Genomic DNA, 25,501 nt, shown 5'->3' on the forward strand with positions numbered 1-25,501 from the left:
TCTTGACCCCTCTCCTGTAGAGTCTTCTCCTCCTTTATCTGTTGACTCTCCTAAAATGTCTTCCCCTCCTTTATCTGTTGAGTCTCCTACAGTGTCTTCCCCTCCTCCTTCGCTTCCTCTTGCTCACCCACCTGTTCGTTTCACATACCACCGTCGGGATCCTGCAGAGCCTCCATCTCAGTCGGTCATTTCTGACACCTCTCCTACTATCGATCCAGCTCCTGAGGTACATTCTCACACTTATTCTTTACGCGATCGCTCTACTTTACATCCCCCTATTCGTTATGCTTCTGCTAGCACCAGTGTTTCAGATGTCTTTGAGCCAGGTACTTACCGGGAAGCAGTCCGATTACCTGAGTGGAGGATTGCCATGGCAGAGGAGCTTGATGCTTTGACTAGGACTCATATATGGGATCTTGTTCCCCTTCCTCCTCATGCCATTCCCATCACCTGTCGTTGGATCTACCGTGTGAAGACTCGTTCTGACGGGTCTCTCGAGCGCTATAAAGCGCGTTTGGTTGCTCGTGGCTTTCAGCAGGAGTATGGCCGCGACTATGAGGAGACTTTTGCCCCAGTAGCCCACATGCACACTGTGCGCACTTTGGTTGCTGTTGCTGCTGTTCGTGGTTGGGTTCTTCATCAGCTTGATGTGAAGAACGCGTTTCTTCATGGGGACTTGAAGGAGGAGGTTTACATGACTCCTCCCCCCGGCCTTCGGGTGCCTCCGGGGTCTGTTTGTCGTCTTCGTCGCGCTCTTTATGGTCTCAAACAGGCTCCACGGGCCTGGTTTGAGTGATTCAGTACAATGGTTGAGGCTGCTGGTTTCACTCCGAGCATACATGACCCGGCAGTCTTTATTCACTCTTCCTCTCGTGGGCAGACCATTCTTCTTCTATATGTTGATGATATGATCCTTACTGGTGATGACTCTGCTCACATTACCTTTGTGAAGCAGAAGTTATGTGAGACTTTCTTGATGATTGATTTAGGTCAGCTTCGTTACTTCTTGGATATCGAGATTACTTCTCATCCTGATGGTTACCGTCTTTCTCAGCAGCGTTACACTCGTGACCTACTTGCTCGCTCTGGTTTGACTGATACCCGTATTGCTGCTACACCGATAGAGTTACATTTACAGCTTCGAGCCTCTGATGGGATTCCCTTATCTGATCCTTCCCGTTATCGACATCTGGTTGGCAGTTTGGTCTACTTAGCTGTCACCCGTCCAGACATTTCCCATGCGGTTCACATCCTTAGTCGATTCGTTCGCGGCACCCACTACATTCATTATGCTCATCTTATTCGGATGCTGCGATATCTTCGTGTAACCCGTATCTCGTGAGTCTGCATTCTACTCACGTCGATCCCACTCTTCGATTGCGAGCCTATTACGATGCTACACGGGCGATTGTCACGATGATCGGGTCTCATCACTCTGATTCTTGTATCTTTCTTGGATCTTCTCTTGTTGTTTGGAAGACCAAGAAACAGCCTACTGTTGCCAAGTCTAGTGCTGAGGCTGAGGTTTGTGCGTTGGCTTCTACCGTCCAGGAGGTGCTTTGGCTGCGTTCGATTCTACAGGACTTTGGTGTACCGATCACCTCTCCCATTCCTATTCACTGTGATAGTACTGGAGCCCTTCAGATTGCTGCTGATCCGGTCAAGCATGAGCTGACCAAACACATTGGTGTGGATGCCCACTTCACACGATGCCATGTATGCCCAGACTGTGTCACTTCACTATCTTCCTACAGAGGTCCAGGTGGCTGATTTCTTTACCAAGGCGCAGACACGTGATCACCATCTATTCATGTTATCCAAACTCAAGACGTACGATCCACCTTGAGTTTGAGGGGGGGTGTTAGATGTATTATTGTATTGTATATGTATGTATGCATGTATATGTATGTATAGACGTATATGTATACTTATCATGTTCTATATGTAGACCCAAAGGGTCACTCATGTGATACGTTCAAGGAATGTACACTTGTTCCACTCTCTTTTCATTCTTCTAACACTTTATACCTGCCACTTGTGGGTCCTTTCTTCTTTTAACATTGTGTTGCTCCAACATATTTAAAATGAAGTCCAGAGCTGGGCAAACACGGCAAGTCCTATGCAAGCTTTGAAGAAAAATGGCATCGGTTCAAGGTTTTCCTAGACAATCTCAAGCACATCAATGAGAGGAACAAACAAAGCAGCAGCTACTTTCTTGGCTTGAATGGATTTGCAGACATGACTCATGAGGAATTCAAAGCTAAGTATCTTGGACTAAACAGACCTCAACTTCCAACAAGAACTAGGGTTGCAAATACTCCAAGCTTCCAGTATGAAAATGCTGTCAACTTGCCAAAATCCATGGAGTGGAGAAAGAAGGGTGCAGTAACTGCAGGAAAGAATCAAGGAGCATGTGGTAAGAACCTAAAACTAACCATCTCTAAAGATAAATGTTTTACCTTTGTCACGTAAAGCTAAAACATTGCATGCATGCATGCATGATCATTCAGGTAGTTGTTGGGCATTCTCAACAGTGCTGCAGTGGAGGGAATTTAACATCACTATCAGAACAAGATCTCATAGACTGTGATACAGAATTTAACAGTGGCTGCAATGGAGGGCTGATGGATTATGCCTTCACATACATAGCCTCTAAAGGTGGCCTTCACACTGAGGATGACTACCCTTACATCATGGAAGAAGGCACTTGTGATGAGAGAAGGGTATGCCTATATACATACATACATACATACATATATATATGTAATTAGACATGCATTAATACATGCTCATACATAAAGGATATGGTTTTAGGGTGAACTTGAAGTTGTGACCATTGAAGGATATGAAGATGTTCCACAAAACAATGAACAGAGCCTCATCAAAGCTTTAGCTCATCAACCTGTTAGTGTTGCCATTGAAGCTTCAGGGAGAGATTTTCAGTTCTACAGTGGAGTAAGATACATATATTATTTATATATTTCATTATAACTAATGAATGTATATATATATATACATTAACCTTTTGGTGTGAACTTGAACTATATATAGGGAGTGTATGATGGACATTGTGGGAGTGACAGCCGTTGGATATGGAACATCCAAGGGCCAAGATTACATCATAGTGAAGAACTCATGGGGTCCTAAATGGGGAGAGAAAGGGTACATAAGGATGAAGAGGAACACTGGGAAACCTGAAGGGCTTTGTGGTATTAATAAGATGGCTTCTTATCCTACAAAGAAGTAATATAAGAACACATTAATTTGTTTGTTTTATTATCATTTATTATCAATCAAGCAATATTGATTTATATTTTTCTTCTTTGTTTCTTGTTATTTACATGAAGATGTAACTGTTGGTCTTGTTAATTAAGTACCTTTCTAATAAAAAAATTTAATGTTTTTAATTTGTTTAATTATTTTATATTAGTGTTTTAAGTATTGAAGCATATGCAAGACCTTCACATGATTTGATGATGCCATCCCACACTACATAACTAAGTCCCCAAGTCTGCATTAATTTTTTAAAAATTGAATTGCAAAGAATTTATGGATATTTGAAATGATTAAAAGAAATATTAAGTCATGTGAAACTTTGAACAAGTCACAGACATAACATTTTTTTTTAATAAAGTGGATAAATTATAATTCATCGAATTTTTTATTTTTTAAACTTATATTGTTTTAGATTAATATTATTCTTATAAAAATAAAAATAAAAACCATTAAAGTATATAACAAAATATACTAAAACTAATACAGTAAAAGATAATTCACTAAATTATAAAAAATAGTTTTAAAAAAATAAAATATTTTAGTTCAAAGATATTTAGAAAAAAACAAGAAAGGTAATATAATAATTTTATCAAACATACAATTGAATTGTAAGGGAAATTTAGAAGTGTAATTTTAGAAAAAAATTATTTTTTTATTTAAATTAAAAAAAAAACATATAGCAAAATAATATTTTGGATCAATCTCCTAATCACCAACTTTTTAATAACTTTTTAAGAATTATACATGGAATCTCTTTTCTCGTAGCACTATATACATATGTATATCACTAATGTACTCCCATTTGTTACCACCATACCGAAGTTCCCACTAAAAATAAATAAATAATTAATTACTCATAAATTATATATATATATATCTATATTACTCAAATGAAAAAAAATTATAGGACAAGCACCCGCAAATAGTGTTGTGTGAGAGAAAGCGTGGAATGAGTGCGATAATGTGCAATTTCACAAACACCTAACAATACGCGATAAATAATCAAAGAAAGACATCAAATTTAAAATTATTGGGTTAAAAAATAGAATTTAACATCTATCACAAGATAATATTTCAGATATATATCTTGGGGGTTGTAAATATATAAGAAATAAAAGATTACTGAGCTTTAAAAACTTTAAAAAAAACAAAACAAAACAAAAAAAACCTTTCCCCTTCACTGTTTTTACTCTTTCTTTTCACATTAGCTTTCTTCACCCTTCATCTCTCAATCTTGATTGCTGGATTAAAAGAAATCAAAATGTGGCTTCATCCCAATAATCAAACCATATCCCAAAGAACAAGTCATTATTTAACAAATTGGACCATGAGTGGAGCTGACCTAGCCCAATTGGAAATCAACTATCGAAATGACATAAATACCCTTCTATTCAACCGGTGTCATCAAACTTCTACATTACAGAGAGAAATATCAAAGCCCATTCCCTAACAACACAAGTGAGAGTAGAAGAGGAAGAAGAATTAAGGAAATCATCACCATATCATATCATATCATCTATATGTATATATGCACACACACATATCGTTATGGGTTTGATGCTAGTGCATGATGGAGGAGAAGAGGAGAAAGAGAGAAGAAGATAGGATGTCATTGAGGGCATGGAGGATGATGAGAAGGTTGGTTAAATAAACTTGTTATTATTTTTGTATTTTTTTAAAATAATATTGGTTGAAAAAAGAAAATTAATTAAATGTGTATGATACTGATATGCATGGTATTCTGATTTAGAATAATGGTTTAATGAAAATTGTTAGTTTAAACTAATAAAAATGCTAAACTTATTTATATATGGTGATGGTGATTAAATATCACTACAAAAATATTGTTATATACTGACACTTAATTGATAGTGATGGTCACATATTCCATAGTTATAAATTGGCTATACTTACTAAACTTTATAATTATTTGAATAAATTAGACACTTACTCTATAGTATTTACAAAGGGGACATTAATTATGATTTAGCTTTTTAGATGTATGGTTATTTTAAGATATTTTTAACAATGTTTCCAAATCTTACTAATTTGTTATTTAGATTTTTTTAAAATTTTTTACTTTTTTAAATTTTTTTACATAATAAATAAATAAATAAATGGACCAGCTTGCAATAGGCCAATGCTACACCAGTCTGGACCACCAACTATACTCACAGGGGCAGAACCAAGTGGGGGGCTAGCAAGGGCTAAAGCCCCTCTCGACGCCGGAGAGATTACTTTTCGGACAACATAAGATTTAATGATTTCAGTTCTTCTATACTAAAGTTAATGCAAAATAGAATTTTTGAAAACATGAAATAATATAATGTAGTTATACTTGAGTGGTTAGTGGATCTACCTATAAAATATGTGACCACCCACCCTGGTTTGAATCCTTCCTAATGCATGTGTTGTTTTTACATTTTATTTTTTATTTTAAAACTTACTAGAATTTCAAAATTTATAAAAAAAAATTAAAAAATCTTATATTAAAATTTTAGTTATTTTAAAAAAAATTAAATTGATCATGAGGCATAGAAAATTACATGTACCATATATGCTGAAGTGAAGGAACAAAAGTGTTTTATAATTAAACAATAGTTTGTTTATCTGTAGTGAGAAAAATCAATTTTATCATATTTTTTAAAAAATATAAACTTGAGATGTACTCTTATTAATTGAATTATTAAAAATCTCATATATGTGTTATGGGTAATAATAAAACATTAAATTATACTTTTTCATTTTTTTAATATATTTATTTAAAATATTATTATATTAGCACATTTTTTTATTTAAAATAATTATTTTGTTAGATTTTTTTTATTTTTTTATTTTTATGTTTTGCCTTTATGCTTCAGCCCCAACCATTTGAGTCCTAGTTCCGCCATTGTATATGTTAGTTCCGGCGATGTGGTTTGTGGTTTAGTGAACACTCACAACACTCATAAAAAAAATAATAAAAAAAAAATAATAATAATAAAAAAACACAAACCAAGCAAGAAGGAGACACACAAGATTGATAACCCAGTTCGCCGTCCACTCGCTTACGTCTGGGGGGCCAAGCCCGGAGAAGAACAATCCACTAAAAGAGGTGAAAATACATGAGTACAAAACACTTGTCACTCACTCACTCAACAATAAAGAACACTACCCTCTCTAGATTGTCTGGTGCTCACACACTCTCCTCCAAGAGTTACCCAAAAGTCACACCTTCAATCTACGAGCAAGGTAGCTTATATAGACGTCTCAACGTCCCAAATATAACACATACCTCTTTTAGAATCTCCGCGGCTAGTAATTTAAAAACCTGCCAAAATTAGGTGTTGTAACTCCTGTTGTAACATTAATTGCAACATGGCCCTGACTGCTGACTTAACTGAGTTCTGGTTACGTTACGGACGACCTCAAGACCCATCAACCTCCCGGTCATGCTTAGTCCGAGTCGATGCAGCCAAATCTCCCGATCCTGACTGCCAGCAACTAGCCTACCTCCTCAGCTCCTCATCACGCAGTCCCCTCGCAAGGGGCGCACGTCCTTGTGCGTCTTCCATGAAACTTGCCAAATTCTCCCAAATTTGGTCTTCAAAGATTCTCCAAACTTGATCTTCAATTCACCCAAGTTTGATCCTCAAATCTTGCCTTCAATAGACTTCAATCAATCCTCATCAAGGATTCTTCAAATCATATCTTCATTCACACCATGAATAGATCTTTCTTTAATTAAACTCCACCATATTTAGTCTTCAATCAAATCACCTATATATGGTCTTGATATGATCTTGTCTTCAAATGTAATGCATTGCTAAAAATAACTCCACCAAGATCTTTAAGATAGTTTCACCATGATCTTCAAGATATTTGGCACCATGATATAGACTTACTAAAAATAGCTCCACCAAGATCTTCAAGATGATTTGCCTTGCACTCCAAGTCTCCTTGCCATGTCACCATGCTTGCCACGTCATTAATTACGCCTTGTCATCATGGTTGCCACGTCACTTGGTCTAGGTGTCAAATCATGCCAATTAAATAGTGCGGTTGCACTAACAGTATACTTGGACATGACTTTCCAAGATAGATGCCAGGTTGCCCAGCCATGGGACTACTCATGGTTGAAGTAGCTCACCTTGGCTTAGCCCAAGCCACAAGTGTAAGAGTCTCCAAATCTAGGATAAGCTCATGTAGTGAGGGGGTGAGTTTGCCGATAAAAGAATGGGGAAAGTTTAAGAGTAGAATTATAATTTTATAAAACAGATAATTAATGTTTTTAAGAAATTTCAAAGGTCTTATGTTTGAAAAATCCAAGTGGACTTGTGGCCATGTGGAACTTTTGGTATAACTCATGGGTCCTTTCCTCTTATTTTATAGTTGTGTATTCTCTATAATCTAGGTATTGTACTTTGATTAGTGTTAATTAATTTATTTTTATTTTTATTTGTTTATGAATCACATCGCTCCACTTGATCACCGGGCAAATAGCGTCCCAACATATAAAAATATAATTATAAAGGGGTCCCATCTATATTTGGGGCCAGCTTTTTATACAAATAATAAAGAAAGAAAAATAAACAATTAGAGTTTAACAAGATTTTCTCAAACTAATATAATAAAAAAAGTTAACCAAATTATAGAAAAAATCAATTAATAAATGTATGATGTTTTAGTTGAAAGAAAACAAGCTCGAAGAAAAGTAGTCTGAAAGTTTTCAAGTGTTTGAGAAATTAAATTATAAGGGATTTATATTTGAAAATTTCAAGTGTACTTATGCTCAGGAGTGATCGACTTCATTTTTCAGCTTGTGCAAGCTTTGAATAACAAAAGGTGGACTTCACCTCCAGAGCTGTTTAGTTTCTTCTGTCTTTGGTTTTGGAACCCATGTACGCTTCAATAATTAATCTTTCTAAATTAGGATGAGGTTGAAGGCCTTCAAGTACTTCTTCTTGGACATCATGCTTGCAATGTTTCACCTTATCAATATTCCAACATAATTTCAACCCCTCGATATGACGTCTTTCATTCAATCTGGCTTTTGTTGCTTCTTTCTTATTGCGGATAATCTCCAAGGCTACAATTGAAAGCCATCCTCTTAGTTTATTCAAATTCCTCAATTGCATGCACATCAAGCCATTACCTGTGTGCAATATTTCAAGATTTATGAGGCTATGTATTTGATTTGGTACGTTCAGTAGATCCCACGGTAATTTTAACACTCTCAACTGATAAAGTCCACACACTGATTCTGATATTGATTTTATGACTGTTCCCTGCAAATCCAGATATTGCAAATGTTTTAGATGATAAATAACCTCCGGCAATTCTTTCATAGTACCATCAAATATTACTAACACTCGGATTCTTTTGAATACCCCATGGTTGAAGAGGCCCAACATGGCATCAACTGTCACGCCCCGAACCTAACCGGGCACGTGGCAACCGCCACGACGACAAGAAGTGGGTCCCACAACGGCCCCACCCTCAGGTCGCCGTAAGGCTCAATATAAACATGTTATCACAATTATATAACTAGAAGACAACATAATAAAATATCACAAATAGAGTTCCCTAGTACTAGGAACCCTAAACACAAGTAGCAACAATAACAGCACAAACCAGGGTTTTAAGATACAACCCGAAAATATAAATACAAGAACCACATATAAGGTCAAGTCTAGTGGATCCATAGAGTGTACATGCATACTATAACAAACTTAAATAAGAAGTACAGATAAACCTCTACTGCTGCACAGCACAACTCTGTCCAACGTCGCAGTCTGAAAAGATAAAAAGGGGAGTGGTGAGTAACAGATGTTACCCAGTGAGTGGTGTCAGCATAGATGTAACAGAGTGATAAAGTATTTCAAATGGTAATTCAAAAAATAATAATAATAATAATAATAGCATATAAAATCAGTTCCAAGTATTCAACATATTAACAAGTAACACAAGATTCATCAATAGTAAAAGCAAATAACATTTTAAAATATAATGAACATAGCTCCAAAAATACAGGCTGACCTAAAACAATTCCCACACTAATCGTGGCCGCGACTAGCTGTGGGACCACCAAGAAGTTTTTAAAACTTTTTAAAATTTAAAAGGGTGCCTTTCCTTGGTGTTGGCCACTGAGATCCCCGTGTGGTGACCCCGGGTTTCTCACATAACAGAACCCCCTGTCAATGGCTCCGCGCACCTCTTGACCAGGGTAAACCAGGGTTAACCACGCCGCCTCCCATCAGGCCGGACCGTGGAACCCCACACTGCAGTGTCGGACTAAAGTCCGCTGTCACCATCAAAACTAAATGCCACAACATAATTCTTTCTAACTTCCAATTCAAATAATCCATCATACAATGTTTAAATACGGAAATGTACATCAAACCATATTCCATTTGCATATAAATGCGGAAATATACATAAAACCATATCTCATTTGCATATAAATACGGAAATGCAAGTAAACATGTTTCATTCAAATAAATAGGTATAAGCATTCTAGTTTAACCATTTCAAGTAAATTCGTACTCAAAATATATATATCAAAAGAAGTCAATTTATCATCAAGTTTATGTGATAAAACACATGAAGAAAATATTTTAGTACTCTTATTAAATCTATACAATTATAAATCTAACCACTCACAGAACCAGTCGTCTCGTCCTGAGACGCACTCACTGATCGGCGAGCTCCTTCCCCTTGGAGGACGCTTCGCCACCTAGATACAAGCAGGGAATTCAAATTCTAATGAACATAAGAATGATAATCACAAGAAAATGTATAAAAATACGATTATACATGTCTAATACAAAACATTAGGGTTTTAGGACAAAACATCGTCATTTTGGATCCAAACGATCTCAGAATGGAGTAAAACTAGTTCCAATGAGTTCAGGGTAAGAAGAGCTTCAATGTGGACCAAAGAAATACCAGAAAAGGCTCAAAATTTTCGGTGAAACAGTAATTTCCACAAATCATTTTCCAATACATCATTCCAATGCTTCTCAGTTAGATCACGCCCTAGAAGCTTTCCCACTGTCTTTGCTGCTAATGGTGACCCCATCAGCTTTTTCACTATGCATCTTCCTATATCATGTAGTGTCTGTGAAGAATTGTCAGGATTGTTTTCGGCAAAGGCATGATTCAAAAAAAGTGACCAGTACTCTTGATGATCTATACCTTTCAAAATAATTTTATTTCTTTCATCTGTGCTTCTTAACACCATAGGATCCCTACAAGTCACAATGATTTTAATGACATGTGCTTGTGAAGATTGGAGAGGGGCAAGGAGCCATTGCCACTCATTAGACCAAATATCATCCAGCACCAATAAAAATTTCTTCCCTGTCAAATGCCTTTGGAGTTCTCTCTCAAGAAAATCCAAATTGGAGGTGCTGCAATGTTGAACATTCGGGTTGATGACCTGTAGCATTTCTTTGGTGATTCTGCATCTATCAAAGTGATTTGATACATATATCCACGCTTTCTCATCGAAATGATTTTTTATTTCTCTGTTGTGGAAGACAAATTGAGCCAAAGTAGTTTTGCCGATACCACCCATTCCAACTATTGGAACAACAGAAACATTACTACCATTGTTGACATTTGGCCCTGTGAGAAACTTGATCAACTGTTGTATTTCATCATCTCGACCATATATCTTCCTTTCATTTGTTGATGACGTGGTGACACGTTCGTTTTGTGTGAAGTGATATTCCCGTGGATCATAGACTCCATTCAACTTGATCTGGTCAAACCATTCTTCCAACTTGGTTTCAGCCTTCAACTTTGATTCAATGCTATTTATTTGTTTTACAATACTAGTAACCTGTCTCACAATGTCTTCATCTGCACCATAATTAAATTTCTCAAGCTTCAATAAACTAAAAATCGCATTAGTTATTTTCAATATATATTTCCATCATCCAAAAACAAATTAACTAACAAAGATGATGCACAAAAAAAAAATCAACTCAAAAAGAAAAGAAAGGAAAGGAAAAGAAAAACACAGACCTGTTGACAAACTTGAGGATTGTGATGATGCTGGAAGGCGACGTTTTTTCTTAGATAAGAAAACAGTTGGCAAGCGAAATGGAAACGAGCGCTTTCCAGTACTGAATTGGCTACTAGTACTACTGTCACCTTCTTCTTCTTCTTCAGCCTTGTTGATCTCCTGTACCTTTCTCTCCAGCTCCATGTAGTTTCATCTCTGATTCCAAGTCTTGTATGTCATAACCAACATCTTTGAGCTTGTTGTGCAAACTTACAATCCTCTCGTTTTTCTTATGTTTTTGAAACAATTTCATGATTCTACTCTGCATCAACCTGACAGTCAACTTGGCATCTTCCAAGGCTTCCAGTGAATCCTTCAGTTGTTGTTGTTTCTCTGCTTCATCAGGGGAAGATGGTGATGGTGATGATGATAGATAATCCCATAGATAACCGATCAGTTTCTCCAAACTGACTTCACGCAAAGGTGAAAGAAGAGATCCAGCAAGGGCGGACAAAGTTGGAGAAGCCATGATTGAGATGGAAAGGATCGTGATTCTTGTGAACAAATTAAGAGAAGAACAGAGAAGAGAAAACTCAAGAGAAAGAGTTTGATAACACTGGGTTTTTCCACTCAATTGCCACAGCAACTCTTGTGTCCTTGACATGACTAGTCGCAGTTGCTTTCCTTTCCATCACGTGAAAAACAGTAAAAAGAAAAAAGAAAAAGGAATTGGTGGCTGTGATTGAATCTTGTCCACACAAGTAATTAATAAGCTGAGAGGAAAGAATAATGTGGCTCTATTAATTCTTATTAGTTTGTAATAATAAAAATACTAAACTTATGATGGTGATTGAATGAATTATGTTAGGCATGTGGATGAATGAACACTCTAGAGAATACTTGTGCTTTTTGATGATTGACACTATATTTACCGTATAAAGATTTTAAATCTCATATATGTATACATACGTGTGTGTATATTTGTATATGTATGTATTTATATATATATGTAGGGTTTTGTTATTAGATATTGTATTTAGATTAATATTCTATGTTTAATACTACATGTTACAAGATGTAAATATTAAATAAATAATACTAAAAAATTTCAATAAAACAAGTAACAACATTCATCAAATCAATATTATTAAAATCTCATCGAACATTTAACCGGTCAATTTCGGGTCAATTTAAATATTTTAAATAATTTAATTTAATATAATTAATTTAAAAAAATTATAATTACAACAAAAAAAATTAATACAACAAATAAGGTATATCTTTTAATACAAATCGACCGATTCATCATTTTAATTAAAAAACCGGTGGTTCACACTGGTTTTTACTGGTTTAACTGTAAGCCTAGTCCAACTAAAGAACTGGACTTGTTCCGGCACCTGTTCAACCGGTTAGATCACCGGTCCGATACAGTTATGATAATATTGCACCAAATTATGAAAAATAAATTATATTAATAAAAATATAATGTGTTTACTTTAATTTAAAAATATATAAATAAAAAATGTGATAATTTTATAAATATTCTATCTTTTTAAATATTTTAGCAAGTTAGAGTTGACACATTGATTACAAATAGTTGTTCAGCAAACTTATTCCACCCCCAATTAATAAATAATAAATTACACTCCTTTAGAGTTGAAAAAGTGAATGAATTAAATCAAAAAACTGATGCAAAAGTAATAATACACATGCTACAACGTTGATCCTAAGTAAACTTGTGTATCGTATTAAAGTGCATTTGCCATTTGACATTAAATAATAAATATCAACTTACACTAATATAAGAATTAATTCACTCTTAATTAGATTTAATCAATGAAAGATCAATCAATTGCTTTTTCACTATAAATAAAAATAAATAAAACCAATTAATCAATCTTCTTCATTTATATGCTAATTTTAATATTTGGTGTAAATATGATGAGATTATATAAGGTGCACACTCAACTCAAGAGATTACAAAAAGGTAATAAATTATTAATTTTATAAGTATATATACAATTTAATTATTAATATTTAGAAAATGAGGGAAATAAAAGTGTCGGTCATGTGACCCACCAAATAATAAGGCGACATTGGTTTTGCCTACTATGTTATCTCCGGAGACAAAGGATAGCATTTGACGGTGAAGAGGAGAATATGTACTCTCTTTCCAATTTTTTCTCAATTTCTCCTCAATGAATCTTCTCATATAGTATGTATTTATTTATTTATTTTATTATTAAAAAAACTTCAAAACGTTTTCCTTTAGTGTCTCGACTTGTTATTTCCTCATCAATTTGGAGTTCCATAGAAATAACATAATTACTAATAACATTAATGAAAGTAAATTGAGATCCACCAAAATTGAATAAACTAATATCATTGAGACAACATACCAAGCCTAATTAGGTGCATTATAGCTACATATCAGATATCACCTTCTTAAAACATTAATCACATTGCATAGTTAAACATAACATCAAAATACTCCTAATTAAAAAATATATATATTTATATTTCTAAAGAAATACTCTTAATTATTTAATTTGCTCATCTAATTGATCAATCTAATGTAAACATAATAAAATAATTATATATTTATGATCATTAAAACAAGTGAACAAATTATCAAATACACATGCACATATAACTAAAGATACTCACAACTCAAAAGGTAGAAATACATAAATACATATCATGAGATGATTGATTGATATGGAATAAATAAAAGGATATGCGGTGACATTGAAGAAAGATGAAAGAAGGAAAATGGGTTTTTTATAGGTTAGCCCCCCATTTTTTTTTTTATATTTAACTAAATCGCCCTAGGGCCATTTTAATTTTTAAAATACCTCCAGGACCATCACATCACCAACATGAGTGATGTGAAATGATGGCTGGACATTGAGTCAGCGCTGACTGGGCTACAGACGTGTCATTTTTAAATTAAAAATTGTGATTTTTTTTTCATTTTAACCCCTGAATTATTTTATAATCAATAAGTTGGTTTATTCTTATGTTTTTTAACCAATTTTTTTTAAAAAAAATTATTAGTGTTTTAAAATTTAATAAATTTTTAAATAACTTTTTAAAAAATATATAAGTGTGTTTTTTAATTTAAATCCCTTATTTGTTTTACAATTAACAAATTATCTTTTCCCTTTGATTATTTAACCCAAATTTTGTTTAAAAAATTATGTAAATTAAAAAATTAGTTTAAAGAATATATTTGAATATGAAAACACAAATTTATTTTTTAATTAAATCATGAAATCAATAATAACTTTTAAAATTATTTGAAGTTAAAAAGCATAATTGCATTTAAATATAAAGTAAAGTTACATCATATATTTCTCCCTTGCCTAGGGCAAGTAGTTCCATAATTGCATTTAAATATATTCTTTAAAATTATTTTTTTAATAAATTAAAAAATTACATAATTTTTTTAAATAAAATTGGGTAAAATAATCAAAGAGAAAAGATAATTTGTTAATTATAAAACAAATAAGAGATTTAAATTAAAAAACACACTTATATATTTTTAAAAAATTTATTTAAAAGTTTAATAAATTTTAAAACACTAATAATTTTTTAAAAAAAAACTTTGGTTAAAAAAACCAAAGAATAAGCCAAATTATTTATTATAAAACAATTCAGGGGTTAAAATACAAAAAAAATCACAAATTTTAATTTAAAAATACCATGTCAGTAGCCCAATCAGCATTGACTCAGTGCCTAATCAGCATATCACATCACCCACATGGGTGATGTGATGGTCTCATGGCCATTTTGAAAATTAAAATGGTCTTAGGGCCATTTAGTTAAATAAAAAAAATAAAAAGGGCTAACCTATTAAAAAGCCTAAGGAAAATTGTTCATAAGACCCATCAACCACATGGATTAATAAAACCAGCCTGTCCAAGAGCTGTGAAAATCAAAAGCTGCAGAAGCAATAAGAGAAGACATACAAACACATCATACATTTCAGAAACAAAACTAGGGGTGGCAATAATCTGTCCGGACCCGCCGGCCCGGTTTTGTCCGGCCCGAAATAAAAAGGGTTTGGACATAAGATTTGCAAATGCTGGTCGGGTCCGGACATGGCTTGGTTGTCCGGATTTAAATCCGGGCCGAGTCCGGGACATAGAAATTCGGACAACGGGCTCTTTTAACATCTAAAAACTTTAAAAGCTCACAATCTTGCGCATTTGTTTTTAAAGTCCCATTCTTACAAAAACTTTAAACATCTATTGTTTTTTTCTATTAAAGACTTAGATTTTTTTCTATAATTTGAGTTGAGTTTTTGGATTATTAATGTTTTTTTACATTTAATGTGAATTAAATTATTTTTGTATAATTTAATATTTGAGTGACTTAAAAAAATAAACTTATAGAATTCGGAAAAAAATTTGGACATCCGGACAACCCGGGTTTTTAAAATAAACCGGGTTTGGACATCTAAAGTTTGTCCGGATTTAAAACCGGGCCGGGTCCGGACACAAGTTTTTCTATTTATATTAGTAGTTGTCCGGACTCGGTTTTGTCCGGACCCGAATTTTTGCCACCCCTAAACAAAACCAAGTGAATAAATCAATACATATATTCTGGTGTCTTCTTCGCTCAGAGACTCAACAGCCGACTCAAGGGTACAATTATGACTCCTTCAGTTATGCACAACTTTTGTAATATTGCAGAAGAAGAGATGAGTGATTATGTGTGTGTGCGCGCAAATCCCTGCTACTACTACATTTGGCTCCAAGTCTCTGTTTCATATGATTGTCTATGTTCTAATGAATCACCAATCAACGGAACCTTTTCTAGTGAAGATCCAAGCAGAGTTGAAGATCATGTTGTGTGTGAGGAGGTGTGGAGTTAAGTGTGGCAATTCGTCAAACACTTGATGTGTAATTTCACAAACACCAAGCAAAAGTACAAATGGATAGACAATGCAAAGAGGCTGTACAAGCACAAAAGAACGCAAAGAGGCTACTCTTTCTCTTTGACTATGACTAGTAGCATCTGCTTTCCTTCCTATCACGTGCAAAAAGGCTAAAAGATAAAAAAGCAAAAAAAAAAAAAAAGGAGTTGGCCAGTTGGGGGCTGTGATTGAAGCTAATCCACACAAGTATTTAATAACCTTAGAGGTAAGAACACTGTTGCTCTATTAATTCTTATTAGTTTGTAATAATAAAAATACCAAACTTATTAATTATAGTGATGGTGATTAAATGAATCACGTTATACAATTTAAAAATGGCTACACAAGATTGAATAGTTAATATATATATATATATATGTATATAATATGATGATCATTATACCAAGACATGTGAAGATTGAATACACTAGACAACAGTAATTAAGTTTTTTTTCATCATATAAAGATTTCAAACTCTCATATATATATATATATATAATTTTTGTAATTAAATATTGAATTTAGATTAATATTAAATGTTTAATATGTTACAAGATGTAATTATTTGGGTATATATTAAAATACTGATATATATTTATTATGGAGGCCAAAGTTCTGTTTCTCCCCAACTTTTCTTCCAAAGTGACAATACTGAACAAAATCCAACATAAACTTCTAAAAAATTACAATGAAAAATTTACAAATTAAGAAAAAAAAAATTATAGTAATAAAATATTATGTTTTACTTTAATTGAAAAAATAAATATAAAAAATAATGTGATAATTTAATCAATATGTATTTTGCTTATTATACAAAGTAAAGAACTTGATACCATCTTATTTACCTCTATTACAATGTATTTTTTGCTTAATTAAACAAAATAAAAAATTTCTTGTAGCTCCTTAATCTTCAAGGCTCTTGATCCTTGAACTATGAATTTTCCTACATAAGTAAATAAAAATTGTCAAATAAAGAACTATAATGGTAATTAAAATCAAATAAAAAACTATTAAATGCTAAAATATAAAATCATAGCAGACATAGTTTTAAATATTTTTCTAGAAGGCAGAATAGAGAATATCCTCATGAGAACTATTTACATACTTAAAGAACTAGTAAAAGCTGAAATATGAAATTTTTAATATACAAAGTCTTAAATATTTTTTCTAAAAGTGAGAAGAACATAGAGGATGCTCATGAGAAGCATTTATTTGCTTAAGGACTAAAATTTATGCTAATGTTGGAAGACATAGGATGGACAAGAAGAAAGAAGCTGCTATTGGGCTAGAAAGAATAAATTATTAACATAATTAATAAAAGATTGGGTTAATGAAATTTAAATCAAAGAAATACCAATTGAAAATAAGAAAATTGCTAGGAAAGCTATAAGAATTATGAAGCCCTATGTGCTATTTGAAAGTATAGACTACTACTACTTTAGCTGATGAGAATATGCTTACTAAGCAAACAAACAAGCAAACCAAGTAAAAATATGGTGGTCCGAATTAAACATAGCACAATCACCCGGAATTCTTATATTATTTTTGTATTATACATACACTGTAATCCGGGTTCCAATACTGTTTGGTACTGTTTATATTCATAAAAAAAAGGCGTTTGTCACCTATTATTCAAAAAGTAGCACTATGAAATAGCCCTGCCATTTGTGTCCTAAAATGAATTCACACATGTCCTTAAACCAAATCTTGTTTTCAATTTTGGTAGCCCTCAAGCAAGAGGCGCCTTTCTTCACTAGAAATCTGCAGGCAGAAAAAGGCAAAAAAATATCAAGAGGCTATATAACATATTTTCTTCTCATGAAATTGCAATAGTAAGTTCATGTATAATTTAAAAATCAATCTGGTACTGCACACCTACTTACCCATTTATCTGATTTGTTTCAGTATTGCGAGCAAAAATAACAAACACATCTGCAAAAGTATTGTTCCCAATCCAATGCTTTTCTCCATCTAGTATCCAACCTCCACATACCTGGTTCACACAGAAAACATGAAGAAAACAATTCAAAAGTAAAGGCACAAAACTTGTGAATAAAAGCCGAATAGGTAAACAGGATGCAGATTGGTAAGATAAAAACATTATATTTAGGAATGAGTTTATGATGCTACATGTAGAATTTGCACTTTGAAGAAAGAGATCTCTTTTGAAGACGGACCTTGCTACCACTAGGCGAGCTCTTTAGAAATTTGAGAATATAAGTATTGGAGTTGGCATTTGAAACCTTTGTTGCAGTGGTTCTCAAATAGCTAGCATCACTTCCATAGTCTGGTTCTGTCAAGCTCTAAGACAAAGATTGCATTTAATAAAGATCATATGGCTAAAAAAATTAATAACTTAAAGAAGATTTATTTATTCCATACCCAACAAGCCACAGTTGGTAGTTCTGCTAATGATGGTAGATATTTCTGCTTTTGTTCCTCTGACCTACAAAGACCTGTAATTAACAAAATAGAGAAGAAATATATAAAGGTATAGTTCGGTTGTTGATTCTGTTTTCAAACCTCAAATATTTACATACAGACAATAAGATCTAGACAAAGAAATGTAATTATTACCAATTGTAAGCATTGCTAAAGAAGAATGAAACAAAATGAATGTTGAACAGCTTACACCAACTCGTGCCATTTCTGCAATAGCAATAGCACTTCCTGTGAGAGATAGCCCTGGATAACCATAACCCTGTTGACAAATTAGATAAGTGTCTATTTTATCAGTTCATAAGTTTAACCAACTAGACCATCTAACTGATACCTTAATTGTTCCCCAGCAACTTTAAGGGAAGCAAGCTTAGGAATAACATGAAAAAGGGAACTCTGGCTTCTCCCAATGCTGCATAGGCAAAAGGTCCATAACTCAAATTCATGGAGAACTAGAAAGACAAGGTTTCAGTTTGTGTTATGAAATCTTGAATGCACCAGCTGAGTGGTGTGCAATAACATTTGCCTCCAATCTATCAAGAGTGACAGATAACTAATGCTATTAATTCAAGTCTGAGTAGCATGTTAAAGAAAGCCTGGAACTGAGCTCTTGTCATAGAAACCTTGGAATTATTGCTTGCCCTTGCTCTGGAGATGGTTATTCTCAAAATGAAGTCTGCATTAAATGGAACAAATTATGCATGAGAATTACTTATCATTCTTATCAATGAAAAGGAGAAAGTTAATTTTTCATCCATTGGCTTTAATCATAACTGAAGTCTTTCAAGACAATGACAAAAGTTACATGTGACGGTGTGGTAGTCAATCTAAACTCATAATGATATGTTTAAAAAAAATAAAAATGGAAGAGGATAATAAATTATACTATGACAAAAGACCTATATTTTCCTTTAAGAAAAAAAAATCCACTAACTCACAATTTTATTAAAACAACTAGCTGAAAGACCATGATTAAATGTCAAGCTGTGTTAACAAATAAAAAAAAGAAAATTCAAGCCATAACATCATGTCATAAATATAGTCAGAAACATTATTTGTAGTTAACATACTTACAGTATCACCGTCATAGTAATAGAGAAGTTTGTTTGTGAGAGGATACTGCTGAGATAAGTAGCTAGTCACAATTAATCTGAAGAGGTTCCAACATCCAAAGATTGAGCAAAGGTTGATAGAAAAAAACAGCTTGATTGTTTTCCTGATATAACTTTTGATTAGTAAAGTGAAATTGAAGATAATATTATAAATAATTCGAATGAGAAAACATAGTGACAAGTAATGACATGGATCCATATATACATACCGCTTAGATAAATTCAGATAATATATTTTCGTTTAGGGATGTGCTGAATCATTTGCCATTCTGGAGACTGCTCTTGTTGGCAACGTTCCATTAAGCCTGGGTCACATTCTATGATTTCCAATGTTTCAAGTGAAGAAGGGAGGCCACCCTCCGGTAGTGAATCGAACTTTGGGCATTTGTCAATTCTCAATTTCTTCAGTGAAGGAAGACGATGCAACCAAGCAGGCAAAGACGCCAGATCTGGGCAATACCGAATATGCATAGTCTCCAGCTTTGGCATCTCCTCCATACGCCATGATTCGAATTTGGGGCATTTAGAAATTTCCAAATATCTCAAGGAGGGAAGGGCTTGTAAACCCTCCACTGATGAAAGCTCATTACAATCTTCAAGACATAACGAGTATAGTGCATGCAGTGTGGCCATCACCTCTGTAGGAAAATTTTTAATCTTTGTGTTAATCAAAAACAATGTAGTAAGAGAAGAGAGGCCATAGAGGCATCGGGGCAATTGGGAAGATATGGGCCAATGTAATCCATTCACTAGTTCATCACACTCCATAATATAGAGCAAATCAAGAAAGGGAAAGCAGTTGTGAATTTGTGTTGTTACCGATGATGGCACGTTCTGGAAAATAATTGTTGATTTCTTCAATATAACCAGACTTTCTAGAGATGGAAACACGGGAGCTGAATCCTCTAATATTAGCTCCACCTCTTCTAATACAATGTATCTAAGGAAGGACAAGTGTCCAACTGCCGGAAGACTTACTGGACTACATTTGGAAAGACTCAAGCTCTCCAGTGAAGGAACACGAAGCAACAAATCCCGCATAAATGACATATCTTCACAGCATTCTATCTTAATATATTTCAGATTTGGTAGGACCTGACCTACCTGCTGCTGTTTTGCCCCAATTTCAGTGGTGGTTTCAGTCTTGAACCCTTTTATAAACCATAAAGTAATTGAAGTAAGCGAGGTCAAGTTTTGGAGGCATCTTGGCACTTGACTTTGGAGCCCACGACTTGGTTGTAAAGTGAGTATCTTAAGTGTTGAAAGCTTGGGCAAGAGTAATCCATTCAGCTCATCACATTCCTTCACAATGAGTTCTTGAAGACGAGGAAACAACTTGCTATGCCCTGGTGTTGTCAGAGATCTAGATGATGATGATGATGATGATGATGATGATGATGATGACATGCTTTTAAATGATATTGTTGCTCTGTGCAATTCAAGCTTCTCCAGCGATGAAAACATCTCAGTCACAGAATCATCACACTCAATTGTTGTGTTCCCAATATCTTCTAAATGTAGTACCTTGAGGCAGGGTAACAACCCAAGTGCTGCAGGTAGGCATGCCCAGTTTTTGCATTTAGATAAATATAATTCTTGTAGTTTCTGTAATGCAAGTGTCATAAGCCAACTTGGCGTTTTGGAACCCAAGTACCCTTCAATATTTAATTGTTCTAAATTAGGATGAGGTTGAAGGCCTTCAAGTACTTCTTCTTGGACAACATGCTTGCAACGATCCACCTTATCAATATTCCAACATAATTTCTACTGCTTGATATGACGTCTTTCATTCAATTTGGCTTTTGTTGCTTCTTTCTTATTGTGGATAATCTCCAGGGCTACAATTGAAAGCCTTCGTCCTCTTAGTTTATTCAAATTCCTCAATTGCATGCACATCAAGCCATTTTTTGGATTATCTGTGTACAATATTTCAAGATTGATGAGGCTATGTACTTGACTTGGTAAGGTCAGTAGATACCACGGCAATTTCAACACTCTCAACTGATAAAGCCCACATAGTGATTCCGGTATCGATTTGATGCGGGTTTCCACCAAATCCAAATATTGCAAGTGTTTTAGATGACAAATAGCATCCGGGAATTCTTTCATTTTACTATCAAAGATTACTAACACTCGGACTCTTTTGAATGCCTCATGGTTGAAGTGGACAAACATGGCATCAACCCTCCTTAACACAAATGTGCGCAAGTTATTAGTTTCACATACCAACCCAGGGTCAATCGAGCCTTGTACATATACATGACGGGCATTTTTTAAGAGTTTTTCATCTTTCCCACTCTTATAAATACAAATCTCCCCATGAGAAACAAGTTGGGCTAAATCATGCATTAAGTCATGCATTTTGAAATTTGTAGAATTAGCTTTATCAAAGAAACCCATTGCCAGCAGTTCATGACAATACTCTTCTCCTATATCATGCATTGTCTTTGAATTACTTCCGCTTTCATGTATATACCCATTGGCTATCCACATGTAAATCAATTCCTCCATTTGATAGACATGATCATGCATCAACGAACAAAAAGCAAAGCATGGCTGAAGACATGGAGGTAGATGATAGTAACTCAATGCAAGTGCAGGCATAATATCATGTGCATCGGTTTTTAATTTCCACAAATCATTTTCCAATACATCATTCCAATGCTTCTCAGTTAGATCACGCCCTAGAAGCTTTCCCACTGTCTTTGCTGCTAATGGTGACCCCATCAACTTTTTCACTATGCGTCTTCCTATGTCATGTAGTTTCTGTGAATAATTGTCAGAATTGTTTTCGGCAAAGGCACAATTCAAAAAAAGTGACCAGTACTCTTGATGATCTATACCTTTCAAAATAATTTTATTTCTTTCATCTATGCTTCTTAACACCATAGGATCCCTACAAGTCAGAATGATTTTAATGACATGTGCTTGTGAAGATTGGAGAGGGGCAATGAGCCATTGCCACTCATCAGACCAAATATCATCCAGCACCAATAAAAATTTCTTCCCTGTCAAATGCCTTTGGAGTTCTCTCTCAAGAAAATCCAAATTGGAGGTGCTGCAATGTTGAACATTCGGGTTGATGACATGTAGCATTTCTTTGGTGATTCTGCATCTATCAAAGTGATTTGATACATATATCCACGTTTTTTTGTCAAAATGATTTTCTATTTGTCTGTTGTTGAAGACAAACTGAGCCAAAGTAGTCTTGCCGATACCACCCATCCCAACTATTGGAACAACAGAAACATTACTACTATTGTTGACATTTGGCTCTGTGAGAAACTCAATCAACTGTTGTATTTCATCATTTCGGCCATATATCTTCCTTTCGTTCGTTGATGACGTGGTGACACGTTCGTTTTGTGTGGAGGGATATTCCCGTGGATCATAAACTTCATTCATTATGAGCTTGTCAAACAAATCTTCCAAAGTGGTTTCATCTTTCAACTTTGATTCAATGCTTTTTATTTGTTTTAGAATACTAGTAACCTGTCTCACAATGTCTTCATCTGCAGCATAATTAAATTTCTCAAGCTTCAATAAACTAAAAATCGCCTTAATTATTTTCTATATATATATACCCATCATCCAAAAACAAATTAACTAACAAAGATGATGCACAAAAAAATCAACTCAAAAAGAAAGGAAAGGAAAAGAAAAACACAGACCTGTTGACAGACTTGAGGATTGCGATGACGCTGGAAGACGACGTTTTTTCTTAGATAAGAAAACAGTTGGTAGACGAAATGGAAACGAGCGCTTTCCAGTACTGAATTGGCTACTAGTACTACTGTCACCTTCTTCTTCTTCTTCTTCTTCAGCCTTGTTGATCGCCTGCACCTTTCTCTCCAGCTCCATGTACTTCATCTCTGATTCCAAGTCTTGTATGTCATAACCAACATCTTTGAGCTTGTTGTGCAAACGCACCACCCTCTTGTTTTGCTTATGTTTTTGGAACAATTTCATGATTCTACCTTGCATCAACTCAACATTCAACTTGGCATTTTCCAAGGCTTCCAGTGAATCCTTCAGTTGTTGTTTCTCTGCTTCATCAGGGGAAGATGGTGATGGTGATGATGATAGATAATTCCATAGAAAACCTATCAGTTTCTCCAAACTGACTTTACTCAAGGGTGAAAGAAGAGATCCAGCAAGGCCGGACAATGTTGGGGAAACCATGATTGAGATGGAAAGGGTTGTGATTCTTGTGAACACAAGAGAATTGAACAGAGAAGAGAAAACTCAGGGAAAGACTTTGATAGATGGGGAAGGAGATAACACTGTGTTTTTTGGTTCTTTCCAATTAATTACCCCAACTACTCCCGCTCCTTGACTTTGATAGATATTGAATTTATACCAGAATTCTATGTTTAATACTCCATGTTACAAGATGTAAATATTTGGGCATCAATTGAAATACTGAAATTTATTTATTATGGAGGCCCAACTTTTCATTCAAATTTAAAATAATGAACCTTTTCATAGAAAATATAAAATAAATAATAAATAATTAACAAAGTCCAACATAAGCTTCTCAAAAATTACAATAAAAGAACATTCACCAAATTATGAAAATAAAAATATTAAAAATAGATTAATTAAAAAATATATAAATAAAATAATGTGATAATTTTATCAATATTTTATCTTTCTAAATATTTTAGCAAATTAAAGTTGTCGTTGGCATTAAAAAATCATCAATAAATCTTACCAAACTAAACAATATTATCAAACCTATTTATCACAAAAAATGCCCTAGTTGTTCTCCAAACTTCGCCCTCCTTTAAAGTTGGAAAAGTGAATGAATTATATCCAAATATTTTATGCAAGAGTAATACATTATGAATAAAAATTATACTACAACATTGATCTTAAATGGACGTGTATTGTATTAAAGTGCATTTGCCATTCGATATTAAATAATAAATACCATCTTATGCTAATTATAAGAATTAATTCACTTTTAATTAGATTTAATCAATGAAAGATCACCTTCTCATTAAAAAACGACTGTATCACTATCACTATTTGATAAATTAGATAAGCAAATATTCAAACTCTTGATCTCCTATGTAGTACTCCATATCTTACCGTTAGGTTACACCAATATTAGTCATTACCTTTTTACTATAAATAAAACTAATTAATCCGTCTTCTTCATTCATGTTTCATAAAAGAAAAATGTGAAGGGATAAAATTGTGCTAATATTAATATTCGGTGTATTTGGTGTAAAAATGATGAGATTATATAAGGTGTAGGCTCAAGGAGTATAGGAAGGTAATAAATTATTAATTTTATAAATGTATATGCATTTTAATTCTTAGTATTTAAAAAATGAGGGAAATAAAAGTGTCGGCCGTGTGAGCCCCCACTAAGCAAACCACGTTTTCTCCGGAGACAAAGGATAGCATTTGTCGGTGAGGAGGAGAATTTGGACTCTCCCTCCAATTTCTCCTCAATTTCTTACCTTTGCATCTTCTCATATACTATGTATTTTTTATTTTTTTAAATCTTTAAAATGTTGTGTTTCAGTGCCTCTACATGTTATTCCCAATGTTGTCAGACCCGGACCGGCCCGACCGGTTCAACCGGAAAACCCGGGAACCGGCCATGTGGCCGGTCCGGGATACTCCCGATGAGCCGGGTATGGAAAAAGCCGGTGTTAGCCCTGTAACCCGGGCGGTTCAATCGAGAGCCAGGTTGACCCGTAGGATCAATCGAGTCATAATATTAGAGTTTTTTTACGATATTTAATAATT

At 34.1% G+C, this 25,501-nt stretch overlaps 1 protein-coding gene and 1 pseudogene across 11 annotated transcripts; one reads left to right on the top strand and one right to left on the bottom strand.

The window, feature by feature from the left end:
* The first annotated feature begins 447 nt into the window (after positions 1-447).
* Positions 448-3,350, top strand: LOC120254738 (annotated as a pseudogene).
* A 5,526-nt stretch (positions 3,351-8,876) lies between these two features.
* LOC120254414 (putative disease resistance protein RGA3) lies at positions 8,877-24,066 on the bottom strand. Of its 11 annotated transcripts, none has more exons than XR_005534614.1 (10): positions 23,410-24,066; positions 19,948-23,250; positions 19,701-19,842; positions 19,250-19,302; positions 18,961-19,038; positions 18,820-18,888; positions 18,570-18,643; positions 18,365-18,490; positions 18,071-18,180; positions 17,828-17,948 (listed from the first exon to the last, which is right to left on the bottom strand). XR_005534614.1 is itself a non-coding variant. In XM_039262551.1 (2 exons), exons 1-2 carry the CDS (start codon positions 23,918-23,920, stop codon positions 21,503-21,505), a joined length of 2,259 nt encoding a protein of 752 aa, XP_039118485.1. In that variant the 5' UTR covers positions 23,921-24,066; the 3' UTR covers positions 19,947-21,502. The 11 variants fall into 11 exon arrangements, 1 of the variants encoding a protein (XP_039118485.1); XR_005534612.1 differs by having other exon boundaries at positions 19,125-19,302; XR_005534626.1 differs by having other exon boundaries at positions 18,765-18,836; positions 18,961-19,302.
* Between the last annotated feature and the right edge of the window lie 1,435 nt (positions 24,067-25,501).

This window comes from Dioscorea cayenensis, chromosome 3 (assembly GCF_009730915.1).
Source record: "Dioscorea cayenensis subsp. rotundata cultivar TDr96_F1 chromosome 3, TDr96_F1_v2_PseudoChromosome.rev07_lg8_w22 25.fasta, whole genome shotgun sequence".
Lineage (NCBI taxonomy): Eukaryota > Viridiplantae > Streptophyta > Magnoliopsida > Dioscoreales > Dioscoreaceae > Dioscorea > Dioscorea cayenensis.